The sequence below is a fragment of the Numida meleagris genome, chromosome 4 (assembly GCF_002078875.1).
Source record: "Numida meleagris isolate 19003 breed g44 Domestic line chromosome 4, NumMel1.0, whole genome shotgun sequence".
In the NCBI taxonomy this organism is placed as follows: domain Eukaryota; kingdom Metazoa; phylum Chordata; class Aves; order Galliformes; family Numididae; genus Numida; species Numida meleagris.
In genome coordinates, this window is record NC_034412.1 from 69,001,285 (window position 1) to 69,016,860 (window position 15,576).

The 15,576-nt window shown below is 38.6% G+C and overlaps 1 protein-coding gene across 2 annotated transcripts; it reads right to left on the reverse strand.

Annotated features, from left to right (window-relative positions):
• On the reverse strand, window positions 172-15,514 carry VPS37A (VPS37A, ESCRT-I subunit). Of its 2 annotated transcripts, none has more exons than XM_021396143.1 (12): window positions 15,243-15,514; window positions 12,393-12,467; window positions 11,404-11,518; window positions 10,414-10,514; window positions 9,302-9,518; window positions 8,223-8,293; window positions 6,040-6,167; window positions 5,895-5,953; window positions 5,740-5,808; window positions 4,944-5,087; window positions 4,167-4,247; window positions 172-3,955 (listed from the first exon to the last, which is right to left on the reverse strand). In XM_021396143.1, exons 1-11 carry the CDS (start codon window positions 15,497-15,499, stop codon window positions 4,167-4,169), a joined length of 1,317 nt encoding a protein of 438 aa, XP_021251818.1. In that variant the 5' UTR covers window positions 15,500-15,514; the 3' UTR covers window positions 172-3,955. The 2 variants fall into 2 exon arrangements, with proteins under 2 accessions (XP_021251818.1, XP_021251820.1); XM_021396145.1 differs by having other exon boundaries at window positions 15,230-15,472.

The window sequence follows — 15,576 nt, forward strand, 5'->3', positions numbered from 1 at the left end:
GGTATTATTACAGTTCAAAGAGTCAAACTGGAAAAGCTCAAAACACTGCATATAAAGAATGAAAGTTTGTCTTTTTGAGTAGTTTCTGCACCACTAGTTTCCAGCACAATTCTGTATCTACTCAACAACTGAAATGCACAACTCTACCCATAATTTAAGACAATTGCCAAATTTGTTAAAAATCCCAAAGCCTTTATTTGTAAGCTTAACACAGTACAGTAGTTATTATTCAGAGTAATGTACACAATAAGGCTGTAATATCTGACTTTAACTATGTCACCAGTGTTTTATTTCAGCTTTATCTCTCTTATGAGACCATTCCTAGTCTTCAGACGAAGTAGTAAGAACTTAGACAGAATCAAGTCTGAAAGATTTCTAACTTCTGCATTTGGTCAAGGTCCAAAGCGGCAAAGCTGCATGAGTATGTACCAAGCAAACAAGACAATTATAGATCAGATATTACTTAGAACTAATCTATATAGTCTTTTGCTCGTAGTGTTAGTTAGCATATCTGTACATATCTGACAGTCCCTGTCTTTTAGAAAGGTTTAGCATGTCAAATAAGCTGTGAAATCTAGGAAAGCTTTCTTCTACAATCCCCAACAGAATGTACCATTAACAGCAGTTGTATGGAATATCACCCTAAAATGAAACCTAACTGAATTCAGACATATTTTAAAATTTCTCTGGTCTGCAATACCATCAAGTTACAATTGCTATACGGAGAAATCAGTTCCGGATTTAAGTAGTTTCTGGCCAAGAGGACTAAAATCAGCTACAGAAAAATAAAAAAACACAGGAAGACATTTTGCAATGAGATCAGGTATTATAACAGGCAAAACCAGACTCAATTAGCAGTAACAATACAGAATGGGCCCTCACTACCACCCCAAACTATGGCAGCACCAAAGACAAGTTATCTCCTTACTTTTATATTTCTTACTCATTTATTTCACTTTTCTATTTGGAACAATACCTCACTATGGATGTGACACGGGAAGGTCTTCAGAAACCAGTCCCTGTATGCAGTCTACAACTCCAGACTGCTTAACACATTTCAAAAGATTGAAGGATATGTACCTAACAGCAGCTTCAATACTCTTACACTTCATAGGGAATTGCTTAAAGCTCAATTTACAAATACACCTCACATTTCTGCAAAATAAGGTAAGGAATGTGCTTCACCATGAAATACCAGCATGCTAGAGGCCAGTTAACCTCTGACAGAGTAATTATCAATGCTTTATTATGTCTTCTGGTGACAATATGAAGGCTAACTTTAAGGAAAAGTGTTTGCATTGGCACAACTAGCATTGTACTAAAAGAAAAACAAAAGAAAATAAAAAGCAACAACACCTAGAAAGACAGCAGCAGACTGGCATATCCTGTAAGAGCCAGAAGCAAGATGGCCATTCCTATTAATTTTATAGGATAGCTGTAGTTAACCAAGTTGATAGATTCAGCGTGTTCCACACTTCTTTTCTAAAGGGTGGGTTTTTGACTGCTTAAAAAAAAAAATCCTAGAAATACAAACAACAATATGAGAGAGACAATAAAAAGGGAGAAAAGAAAGGACTTCAAATTTCCACATCCCTGTAAAAGAAACACTGTATGAAGAACTTGCATGGAACACTGACATTTTAGACTCTCCTTCACTACAATCAGAAGGACTTTATGGAGAAACCCAACATTTGTAAATGTGATCTCTTGGAAAACAGAACTAACCTAAGAGAAAAGGCTCAAATGTTGAAAACTCTTACTTGTTTGAGAAGCAAATTCTCTGGCAGCGACCTGGCTGGAGAGTTCAGTCACAACAGAAGAGCACCATAATACATAACATTCAACGAAAGGCGGCAAATGAGGACAGAAGCCTGCAATTCCATAATTATAAATTATAAAATGTATAAGGAAAATAGTTGTCCAACTGAGGAAGAACTGCAGAAATCACATTACTGGGAGATCTGTGTCCAGAGCCTCCTGAAAACCTTTCATGAAAGCTTGTGTTGAATTAGGGCTTTAGTTATGAAATTAGCAGAAGAACTATATCAATATAAAAGCACTACTATGCACAGTCAGTGGAATTTATTTTTTAAGATATTCTGTACATTATTGCTTAATCAGTGGCACTTACAATTAATTTTTTCTTCAGGCACCTATGTATCTTTTTTGATTTGGACCACAGTTGTATTTTCTTGGGATATCCAATCTCAGAATTTGGGCCAGCTTTACAAAAAAAACAAAAAAAAAACCAAAAAAAACCAAACCTCATCAAACACCAGTAATACATTGGCCATGAAAAGTACTAGCTTAAGACAGACAACCACAATACTGTAAAGTACCACAGGACTGATACTAATGCCCTATTTGAAGAGTCACTAGCCTGTGATACTGACTTTTTGCAATTAAGTTTGTTGTTTTTTTTTTTCTTAACTTCAAATCTCACTTTTCTCCAGTTCTAAAGAAATACCCTATCCCATTTTGCCAGTATTGAGTTCTGGACTGATTGAGGATTAGTGATATAGAAAAGTACTCTCCTGAACTGACCTTTCAACCTTAATGATTCTATGACCTGCTTTAGACTGAGACTTGAATCTGTGATGCTTTGTGGCCCTGCCTAGGTAACACAGAACAATGTCTTGGTTAAGAGGGTTATCTCCAAACCGTTGCCTGGTAAGGAAGAAGCAGGCTCCCTGACAGATTACTTATTCAGTTCTTTACCATATTTCTCTTCAAGAATAGTACTTCTGTTCTTCTGCAACTTCTCTACCTCCATGAAAATCTAATTCACTGACAAGATCAAGAATTCGCCTTTTTGCAGGAGCAAGAGAGAATTTACATGCATGTTGTTAGGGGTTGTATTTTTCTCCTACAGAATACTGCACTTGATCCTAGCCATTCTCATCTAATACATGCTCACACTAAAAAAAAAAATAAAAAAAAATTTGTCTAACCTGAGACAAGATTCAGTGATTAAAGGGCAGACTTAAGGCTCACTTCCAAAATTTTATCATTGTCCTTAACACAACACACAAACTAACTGTAGCCAAATCAGTTCCTTTGTTCCTTAAAAATAGGAGAGGGTAACTGCTATTTCACAAAGAACTGCAGAATTAGATTTTGTAGTGTCTGTAAGTTCCTCACATATGGTCACGTTGCATAAAACACAAACTAGAACTTAATCCGTCTTGTTTCTCAGTAAGTAAAAACAAACATGAAAATGAAATTGTTAGATGAAATTGTGTTTAATTACAGTGCTAGGTACCAGGCCACACCTGAAATCAAGTGCATTGGTGCTACTGAACAACATACCAAATCTACATGGAGATCATTCATTCCATTTTGTTTCCAATATAGTTTGTTCCAACACAGCCTTTGCTTAATCCAGATCTGCTTATCCAAAACACAGTACAGGCTACAATTAGTTTCGTGTTATCACTTAAAAGTAACAAAAATTGTTCTTAAATATTTTGGCTTCAAAAAAAGACAGCTTGTGAATTTACCGACAGTCTCCAATTATGAACATCTTCAGTTTCCAAAGCTCTATCACCATGTATCTCAAACTCTTCCACAGATCAAGCCAAATTCGTTTAAATTTCAAAATACAAAAGATATGAATTATGCTTTTATAAAAATGTAAAAAGCTAGTCAAAATTACATATTTAGATATTTAATCTTTGAAGAATGGGATATAGCAGCAGGAACTTAAATATAATAAGAACTATCAACAATAAATACAAGAAATTAGTGCAAAGTTTGCAATAGGAGGATTCTTGAGTACAATGAGAATATAAAGAGACATTCTAATTTGTACAAAAACAGTCCCAGCTCTGTATACAATCTCTTCTATAAATACAACCACATAAGATGAAATGCTTATTTGCAAATAATAGTTATTAAAAAGTGTGCTTTACTGGGTTGTTCACTCTTCTGTTGGCAGGTGTTGTTTGCAGGAAACCTGTAGAGACAGATATCCAAAATTAGACATTGTAATTCCTCCAGAAATTGTGTTTTAAATTTAATGAAGAGGTATGGCACACTTTATTCCCAAGCAAAGCATTATTAAAACACTAGGCATTACAACAAACCCATTGCAGTTAGCAATTTGTGTGTAACAATGTGGTAGATTAAAAAAAAAGTTTACCACAGATATTAAAACAGAAGTTTACCTATAGCGGAGCATGAAATTGGCTGTGCATTGCTATTGCCTGTTGAAGTTTTTCTTCTTTGGCTCGTCTACAGTGGCAGAGCTGGAAAAACAAGAGACAGAAGAGTCAATTCTGAAAGGAATTTTGCACAGCACATACTGCAGATTCTCTTTAACCACTGAGCTACTTTACAAGCTCTTTAAGAAGGGAAAGACCTGTGAATTTCCCTTCCAAACTTAAGGCTGAACAACTGTGTATACTGATAACATTGTTCCATTCACTATTGCATACATGAAAAACGTTTCCTTTATTATGAAATGCATTTATCAGGTACCTTTAAAGAAAGGTGCACTACACAATAAGTTGCACTCATCACTGCATAAGCAGTGATTTTTGAACCTGCTACTTACTTGGTGATAGCCATCAGAAGACAAATTAGTTTAAGAGCTTTAATAAATTAAGCATTATGTTATTTATCGTAACACGTCACGCTATATCGACTTCCCAAATTTTAAATTGCCTATGTGGCTACGTTCCCTATATCTACAGAGAATACAGGGAAAACTGGCACAAAAATATTTGCAAGAGCACAGGCATGGGTCTAGTGGAGGAGATCTTTTCATTCTTGCCTTAAATATATGTGCATCCAGAATGCTGATTCCATTTTAAACAGACTGAAACTTTTTCTTGGCGCTTGCTAAAGCACCCTCTGAATCATAGGACTGTTCAAAGTCTGTCTTAATTTATTACCTATATAGTGTATATCTCTCAGATTAGAATGACTTGTATTTTATATACCGTTCTCTTTTCCATGAAACTACTAAGAAAGTCATCTATTTCTGTTTTGCCTTCCAAGAAGTCTTCTGCAATAATGTCAGATTCCTCTTCAGCTTCATGAGCAGCTACTTTAAGTCTGGCTTGCAGAGCACTTGGACTGCAGCTCTAAGAAAATAAAAACTTCTATTAATACTGCATTGTCCATCAAAATCCACATTTCCAAGAAGAAAAAAAGATAGTTATCTATATAAATACGGGATATGTGAATAATATGTTTTACTATATGGAAGTCTAAGTGACCAAATGAATCTCCATCTCTAAGAAACAGCATAGCATGTTAAACTAAAAGGGATTCAATGCCAGAAGCCAGTTTGACTGCACATAACACATTGCACAAAGTAAGCATACACAGTGAATCACAGAATTTACATTTCTACAGCAATAGTTTTAACCATTTTAATCAGGTACAGCTTTACAAGTTCGCTATGTTAAATGGGTACAATTAATTAAACCCCTCTTTACAAGTAATTTTACTCTTAAAATTCCTTGCCCTGGTATTTAACAGCAGCTCTAAAGGCTCGTGGGCTCACCATATCCCCTTCCAACTTGTTTCTGTAGAGCTGTAAGAAGAATAGCAGTGCAATTTTAACACTGTTTTGCTCTCAGACTGGTTGGAACTTCATACCATCTTATTTCATCTTTAATGTGAACCTTGTTATTTCACATAACATTAGAATTTAATCAAAATATTGTTTGGATAAAGATACAGACCAAAACTTAAGTTTAGTGAAGCATTCTTAAGATAAAGAGATTATACCTCACTAAGTTCATGCTGTCTTTGCATCTTTTTTTCAAAGGCTGCTTTCATCTGTGTGAGCTGCTCATACTGTAAGAAAGAAGAAAGAATGTTTTCCCCCTGAAAAGCCAGGATATTACAACTAATTTCTGAAAAATATTTTACTGCTCACTTACTTTATCCAACACTGTCTGTCTTTTTGCCTCTAGACTAGGCTCCAGCAACAAATTTTTTTCTGTAAAATAAAGTTGCTATTATTATTATTTTAAACCATTTAGTTCTCAGAACACAGCCACAAATACTAATTTTTTGACATCTTACTTGCCAGCTCTTCAATGCTTTTCACTAACTCATCTCTATCAGTAATGACTTGCTTCAGTTGTGGTAGATTCACAAACTGTTCCAGTAACACCTCCTCTTTCTCATTCATATTGGTCAGCTCTGATATACTACATTCAAACAGAAAGAAAAGATATTTAAAGCTAACAATAAGCATTACATGTAGAGTCACTCATTTCTGCCAAATGACAAAAGTTTGAGGCATTCACCAGGAACTTTACAGATACAGCATGCTTGGCCACAGCCTTTTACCCTTTTCTCCTGCATTGCGAGCTCTACTATGCAGCATCCTAAAAAGCTCTGCATTAAGATGTATCCTGTATTTCAAGCCTTACTTCAAAGCTGTTTTTAATGCTACTGTCATGGGCTGACCTTGGCTGGGTCGGCACCTGGCAGCCAACCGCCCCATGCTCCCTTCCTTAATAGACTGTGGGGAAAAAATAAGATGGAAAAGTGCAAGGGTTGAGACAGATACAGAGAGACTACCTAGCAATTCCTGTCACAGGCCAAACACACTCAACATGGAAAAAATGTTTTAATTTAATGCCAGTTGAGTTAGGCAGTGAGAAACAAAGATAAAAACTTGCTTCCTTCTCCCCAGGCTCAGTTTCACTCTTTCATTCACAACTCCTCCACCTCCTCTTTCCCCAGGCAGTGCAAAGGAAATGTGGGTTGCAGTCAGTCCTTAACACTATGCTCTGCAGCTCTCTCCTTAACTTTTTCCTCTGCTCCAGTGCATGTCCTCTCCAAGGGCTGCAGCTCATGGCAGGTGAGCCTGCTCTAATGTGGGCTCTCTGCGGCTCCAATCTCTTTCAGGGCATATCTACCTGCTCCAGCATGGGGTCCTCCATGGACTGCTCTGACATTGTCTTCTGCGGGGAAATACTTGCTCCACAGTCCCTCCTGCCCTCCTTCTTCTCTTGACCCTGGCGTTCTCAGGACACACATCTTCCCCACCTACCCCCACCTCCCACTCTTTGCTGCTTCTACAGCTCTTTGCTCTTTCTTAAAGATGTTTTTATAGAGCTGTCACCAGCTTTGCTGATCAGCTCAGCTGTCCTGCAGGAGGAGAGCTGCTCTGCCTGGCACAGTGACAGAACTTGGCCCCTTCTCACAGAGACCTCCAATGCAGCATCCCATCTACCAAAGCCTTGCCACCTATACCCAATACAGCTACTTGGTGTCACTGCATTACCATTCATGACTTTTACATACGCTCATATTGCTGACAAACCGTAATGCTTCAGCTACACCCCTCTCATACCCTGTACAAACTTCGTGTTACAAATGAAGGATGCTGCTAGAAGTTATAGCTGACTTAGCTAAATTCAACACAGGCTCTTCGGAAGGTGTCCACGGAAACAAACAAACAAACAGAAGTTTTTATTGCCAAGGTCTTTTCCTTTTTGAAAGAACACTGACAATAACATTGATAATAATCTATGATAACAGCATAAAGAAGTGAGGCCAGAAAATGAACAAACTGACTTTGTAAAACCTTCAGAATTCATAATTAATTAGTATTGTATCCAATCCCAGATGACTGATTCAGAACACTGTCTCACTACACCTGAGTGAGTCGCTAGGAACAATAACTGACACAATTTTTGAAATGTGATAAGATATATTTTGATGGAAATATCTGCATAATAAGTGTATAAATTATTCAGACAGGGAGGTGATTCAGCCTGGGACAGTTGGCAACTAACCACTTGGATTTATCTAATCCAACCCCGCTGCATATGGTGAGCTGCTCATGAAGTATTCCATTGCTACAGCTCAACCATTTAAGAGAACGTCATTTTTGAACTAGTTTCAAGTCCTTTTCTCAGTCCCTTTTCTATAGTGAAATTTCCTCCTACTGTTTTAGCAGCAATTAAGTCTCTAGTGAACCCCAGAAGACAGCAGAATACTCACAGTTGGAAAGTAGAAGCAAATGCTCTTTTTTCTGGTGTTGAATCCTGAAGGACTGTTCCCACTGAGAAAAGCTTAAAGAAGCCCGTCTGAATACAAGGGTGGCTTACTTTCTCACTGTACAATTTTGCTAACTGGTAGTTGTCTTATTTATCATTTCTACAAAGACATTTCAGTGATATATCTAGAATTATGACCAAAATCACACACAGCAGTAATTGCATTTTCATGACTATGGAAAAATTATTTACCTCAGTTCCAGAAGTTCTGGAAAGGTATCAGGAACATCAGGCATCTTGTAAGTAAATCCATTCTGGCCAACCTAAATAGAAGTTTAGAAATGATAAGCAGATTTTTGAAGAGTGACTTCTTGGTAGATAACCTGATTAATCCAAATCTGGAGGTGAATGTTTGCTAGCAACAAGTCAAGTAGGAAAAGTAATAAGCAACTGTAACATTGTCTCCAAACAGATAAAGTCTCAATTCAATCATCACAACAAAATACTCAGGGATGTCTGAGGTGGCATGTCTAAAAGAGTCAATTTTGGAGGAAAAAAACATTGTGTTTTGCTAAGTCATCAATTTCATAACAGTTAAATGAGCCAGGAAACACACAAGAAGAGTATGGCTCAGGGAACTGAAAACAGAAAATAAACTGACATTCTGATCTCCTGCGTCTTTCCCTTCTACCCCTCATAAGAAGTTTATAGAGGAGAAAAAAATTAATCTGTTCTCAAAAGGTAGAAATTTTAACTTCTACAAAACTAGAACTGTGTCTTTCAGGATGAGAAAAGCTTTTGTTTCTAAAGACAGAGTTTTATCCTTGTGATGAGTAAAAGAATAAACATTTGGCTATCGAGTGCCTTTTTGGAAGGCACTCAAAAAAATCCTTCCAGATTGCAGGATTTTGAGAAGCATGCAAGTACACACACTCAGATCCATGAATAGAAGCTATCTGAAGCAGAAAAATGAGAAACTCTTCATGTTCTACACATGAAGGCTTGACACTGCACACTATTCTCACCAAACAGCTTTTGGGCAGGAAATCCTGTATAGAAAAACATCTCATTTTTTGTATCTAAATAAGCAGTCACAGCTACAGGGGAGAGTGCAGCTCAAAAGTATATGAGCGTAATTGTAGTTCACTGACACTCAGAAAGAAACATGCTTGGCTTCAAGTTTGTTCTAAAAAACGTTCATCACAGCCAGAACTACAGTCTCATTTCCCTAGCACCAGCAAAACAGTTTTACAGCAATGCCATGTGTGTGTCTTTCAATGGACTTGCACCCAGTGTCTGACAGCTTAAGCAGCAAATCTCAGTACACAGACCTGAAGCACTATTTCTGCTGTTGGAACAGGTAGTGGCAGATCAGCAATCAAGCCATAAGAGGGAGCAGCAGGCTTGTCTGTAGTGTAGCTTGAAGAAACTGATTCAGAAACAGGCACGGGTGCCATTGCTCTATTTGTTTCTTGAGGTGGGTATGGAGGAAGAAATGGAAACCCCTGAGGAGCATATGGAGGCATTCCAGCTGGTTTGCTGTAAAGGCTAGAAACAACAAAAACCGTGGCCATCAGCAACCAGCTGCTTAGAGCAGTTTTCTTATCATTTGTATTATAATTGGTAGATCACAGACAAGATGTACCACTGACTTTTCAAAAGACCATAAACTTGGCATTTTCTGCTCTCGTTTATTTCTAACATAAAAAGAATATTGTTGTGCAACATACATACAACTTTATTGAGCTATATACTTGTAGGGCAAGAAAAATGCACATGCACAATTCTAATAAAACAACTTCTCAAACACTTACTCAACATAAATTTGAATTATTTACATCTTAAAATCCTGGGAAATGCATGTGTCATTTATTAGTTCTTGTTTACAATGTAGCATTTAACAGCTTTGCCAACACATTCATAACTACTTTTAAATAACATGATTTTTTAAATTCATAGCTCAGCTTTCATCTAATCCCAATATCACTGTCAGCCATAATAAGGACTGTTGTACAGACAAGGCTGTACAATGTCTCAGGCTACTTTTGCACATTTAGTGTGATCATTTAAAACTGTACAGTTACACATGTGCAATAGAAAACTACCTCCAAGCTTGGGAAATTACGAAAAATACTAAGAAACAGCACTCTCAAATGATGATGTAAAGCAAATTGAAGGTTTTATCTATTGTAAATGTTAGTACATTTTCAAGAAAACAGAAGCACAAGAAGTTGTATCAGCATATAAATCCAATGAAGCCCACTGTTTCCTCTCAAAACACTTAATGCCATCAAGCGCACACACCAGTTTGTGCAGACGCAGCAGATATGTGTCTTCCAGTAAATTCACCGCATTATTCCTGCTCTCCTAATATTTGGATTCATCTTTTTTAAACTAACTTAATTATACACGACTACATATCAGCATATTTATAGATACTTACTATGGAAATGATGTCGAGCTAGGAGCCAGGACTGGTGGATTTTTCCAAAACTCATCCAGTAAACTTTGAATAATTTTTCCAAGATCCGAGTGCATTGTGAACTAGTATTAAAGAAAAAATAATTACTTAAGCTAGATGCAGAAGAAAAACTATTCCTGGAATCTAGCAGTTACAAAATATGATGAACACGAACATTTACTATGTCCACATGGCAATTCTGAAAGCCATTTCAGAAATGTGTTGCCTAACGTAAAGTGCTTACGCACAATCTCCAAATGCTCTAAGTGGCAAAGCCACTCAGAACAGAAACAGAGACTAGAAATCTTTATTCATATTCCATTATCAATGGGGAATCAATTAAGTACAACACTTCTGATGAACAATGAAAACTTAATTAACTAGCTACATTTAAAAGAAAACATCAAGATTTAAATAAGAGATCAAAAGCATAATTAGTTGCATCATTCAGGAAATGTCGCTAAAAAATCAAACAAAAAAACCAGACCCTTCCTGCAGCAACATCGTTGTTGGTGAAGGGGAAAAAAGAGAAACAAAAAAGGAACAGCACATGAAAATCCTGCATATTAAGGCAAAACTTTGGCATTCTTCTAACAGGATTATAGTTGAAAAAACTAGGTTACAGAACAGTCTAAAAACATCTCTCTTAATAATTTGTGATAGACTGTAGAGAAATGAGAACTGTGCTATTGGTACTAACAAGAAAAGAGACAGGAAGTTTCTATGCTATCTTAATTTATTTTTAACTGTATGGAATACTGAACTCATTAACAGCATTAAGAAGAGAACGAACAGCAGTACATTGAACAGTAGTGAATCTTTGTTTTCAAACCAAGAACATTTGAGCGGGATTAGGATGCACATTAGTCTTTTTTAAAAAAAAAAAAACAACAAAAGTAGTCAATAATTTACCATGATATACTAAAATTGCTATTATATTTCCACATATACATACTGTTAAACTATACATACATTGTTTATTAACGGACCAGTCACATATACTCCCTGCTTGTCCATTAGATGATGTCTCACAGGTGGGAAAACACTGATGACTGGCTTTTCCTGAGGAAACTGAGGTGGAAGCAAGCTGTAAATACAAGAAAGACCATTACTACACCCCATAAAGTGTGGTTTAAGAAGGCCTCTTATGCAAAAAAAAAAAAAAAAGCACAGTAATTTCCATAACCTTACTTTTCTATGAAAACAGTTACAGAGAAATACAGCATCAAGTGCAAGAGAGGAATATTCAGTTAAAAAATCAGAAGTCAGTAATGAAACTTCACAGAGATGAGAATACCAGATTTTCATGAAAACAGAGAGCGCTTACTGAGAAGAACTGTAGTACAACAGTGATGCAGTTATGTCCACTGACAAAGAAAAAGCTATAATGTGTTGAGAATACACAAATTGTATTACTCTAAAGGCAACGCAGCATAGCTTGCAGGAATATCAGGTAAGTTAGTAAAACCTTGGGGCTGAGTAATAAAAAACTTGAGGATAGAATATTACCAGTATTTACCAGGGCAGAAGCACTCCCTCACCACAAGCAAATTCATAGGGTATATTACAACAAATCGCTTTTAAGCTATGATCCAGAAGCTTCACTGTGGTAAGAGCTGATACCAGGAGTTAATGGCAGATCAGTCAGTTACTATTTGTTTTCACCTGTCAGGTACCCAAAGACATCAGAAATCCTCACAGTTTTCCACTACTCACCTTCAGATAAAAATATGCAGACATCTTAGGAACTGAGCATGGCAAAATATAATTACGTTTTGACTTATGCATCTGCATCATGTACAGAGCTAGTTTCACTCAGATTACTAAGACTAGTAATGAAAACTGGGGCAATAGATCCTGAAATCAGTTATGAGGTGGACCTACTTATGTTCCATTACTACTTTTGATGAGAAAACTATAATTTTTAAGACGTGCATATAGAAATATTCCACCCTACTTACATGTTAATATTAATTGTCAAGTTGTTTACAGTGAACGGCAGTCGATACTCCACATCTTTCTGAATTTCTGCAATGCTGTCAAAAAAGAAATCGTTAGCATCCAATTGATGGCCTATATGACAGCCTTGGTACCTATACTCTAAAAACAGGCAAGACCTCAGACGTTTTCTATTTAGTTTAGTTTGAAACTCTTTTAAGAATAAAACTGAAAACACTGGAATAAGTTAATATGCTTCAGAATACTATGCTGAATACTGAAGATTAAATAAAAAACTTCAAACCTCAGAATTATCACAAGCAATACTAATATGAGCAGTGCAGTGGTGCTACCCCCTGATCTGTCAACACTCCCAACTTATTTTATATCCTGTGCACAAAAAGGTATTGCTCCTCTGTGTTGCCTACAAACCAGTGTATAAAGCATAAATAACACTGGCTGCTTTCTTAATACAATAATAAATTATTTAGTAGGTGTATTTTTTCCTGCATACACCAAGTTCTATGCACTTACACTGATATTTTCAAGAACTTTTACCTGGAGAAAAGCTACTTGCAAAAAATTGAAGGCCCTAAACCAGTGATAATCAAGATACAGACTCCCTGAAACCAACAAATAAGGAAACTTCTCATGAAAACTTATGAAACTGAATTCAAGTGTGCTCCTTCTGAGAAAAAAAAAACTTTAAAACCAGCTGCATTAGTAGAAAATTGATTTCAACATTCAAAATACTCTACAATTTTATGCATAGGAAGAGCGTTTTGAAAGGTGACATCCCAAAGAATGTAGAGGAGGAGGAAGAGATTTTTCTCAGAAGCATAACTGCTTGACAACATAAACATACCTAGGCTGAGACTGGGAAAGAAAGGGAAGAAAATCAGCCTCATTTATAATCCCTCAGTCAAACCAAAGCTTTAAAGCAGACTAGTTTCTCTGCCACGTTTCCTGCCTGCACCTGGTTACTAATATACTTCTCCACCATAAGCTCCTATGTAAGCAGAGGGAACGAAGCTAGGATTGGTAATAATGGCAGCTGGGTGCTCCCAAAAAGCCTCTTCACACTCAACTTCAGAAATACCCCTACATCCTCTGGCAGATACTCTCTGCACAATCACTTCCACTCCCAACCTCCCCCCCCCAAAAAAAAACCCCACCATTATCTGCAAATCTATGTTAATTACAGTGCTAAGTATGTCTTGCATCTATTTGAAGCATCATTTGCACATATAATTTACAACTCTAGCTTTTTGAGCTTCGGGAATAAAGGGAGTAAGTTACAAATCCAGCTATGCATCGCATGTCAGCCAGCCTGAATTTATCCTTCTCACAAGAAACTCAGTATCCACTCTCACTCTGTGATAACACATGCTTTTTGAAAAGACTATCAGACATCAGCAGCAAACAAATCCCAGCTGAAGGTTCTCCTCTGGTACACCATGCACAGAAGTCACCATTCTTCATTCTTAACCAAAGGATTCTCACTGTAATCTCTCACATGTGTTCCTACCCTTAAAATGCAAATATGTCAGCATCTTAACAGCCAGACACAAGATTGTTTTGAGACAGGTATATAAATGTGCTCCCCTCACCTGCATGATATATAGGAATTGAGGAAGGAGAGGAGAAGGGGGAGACAAGCAAAAAACAAACGATCCCCCTGAGCTGTCCAAAGTGCTGTGACCTCCTTCAAGCAAATTGTCGAACCAATAAAATGAATTGCCCCTTTCCCAAGTGGGAATGGGTACACTGGAAAAACTACACGTTCTTAATTTTGGCTAAAACAGCAAATATAAGAAAAATGTTTTTTTAAATAATGACAACTTTAGTTGATCTTCTCCATACTACAGTAAAAAGAGCAGGAATAAAGGGCTCAGTAAGGCTGGCCCAACAAAAACTTCCTGTTCAGTAAGGTGCTGCATGCCCAGGAAAATAACTTCTTAGAGGAGAAAGCTGTCTTTCCAAAATATTTGTGAAACTGGCTCTGAACACACTTAAGTTCAAGCAAACAACAGCAATAAGCAGTATTTTCACACTTGTGCTTTCCCACGTGCTAACACACAGTTAGAGGAGTTGTCTGCACCTAATAAATCTGCAACCACAATCAGTTTCTCTTTCACCCTTGGTGTCAGCTCAACACGACAAAAAACATCCTCTTTCCTTCTTACAGATTGTTTTTGGAGACCTCTATCAAACCATTTCAGTGGGACTGGCTCCCTTGGGAGCTTGATTACTACTTACACGCTCAGTGAAAACATAACTGGAGATATATGAAGCATGGATATCTTCGTAAAAGGAGATGAGCACAGTTAACAGATTAAGAACACGTGAAACTGACTAGCAGTTCTGCTATCAAGAATTTCTCAGAACGAAGAAAGGTCTGTTGCTGTAAAATTGCGGCTGTTGAACAGGAGAAAACCCTGCTCACGTCTGCGGTGAGCATCTAGGGAAAACAAGCCTCTAGTACAGTCAGCTGCTAGTGAGGTAAAGAAGTGCCTCAGCAGAACAGCTCCCAGAACCAGGAGGGCTCCCATGCTGCTGCTGCTAACGCAGCTGCGAGTGACAGAACCTTTACACCGGATGTTTTATCCTTTGCTTTCAACAAGTACACTCCTATAACCCGTTCGCAGGAAGCTCTCCCCGCCTCTCGGCCCCGTCCCGCATAGCAGCCCCGCAGCAGGGCCGTGCAGCCGCCCCGCTCCCCCGCCCCGGGCAGGCCGAAGGCCGGCAGGGCCTCAGACAAAGAGGCCCGATCTCGGCCCGGGGGCGGCGGGAGGGCCCTCGGGGGGCAAAGTCACGCCCAGGCCCAGACGAGGCGCCCGACCCGGCCGCGGCCACTCACGAGGCGTGCGCACCGCGCAGGGACTCGATCTGCCGCTGCTTCTGCTGCTGGAGACTGGTGAGGGGGGGCAGCGGCGCGGCGGACGAGGAGGCGCCGCCGCCCTTGCCGAGGGGAAACAGCCAGTTCATGGCCGCGCCGCGGCCCGACGGGCGGCCGGACACCGGCGGAACCTCGGCCCGGCCTCCGCGCGCGCATGCGCATGCGCACTTCACCTCCCTCTCCTCCGCCTCCTCTCCCCCTTCTTCCGCGGCCGCGCGCCACTTGCGTCATCGTCGCGCGCCGTCCCCGTCAGAGAGGGAGGGCGGGGCGAAGGGGAAGCGGGGCGGAGCCGGCGACGATTGGCGGCT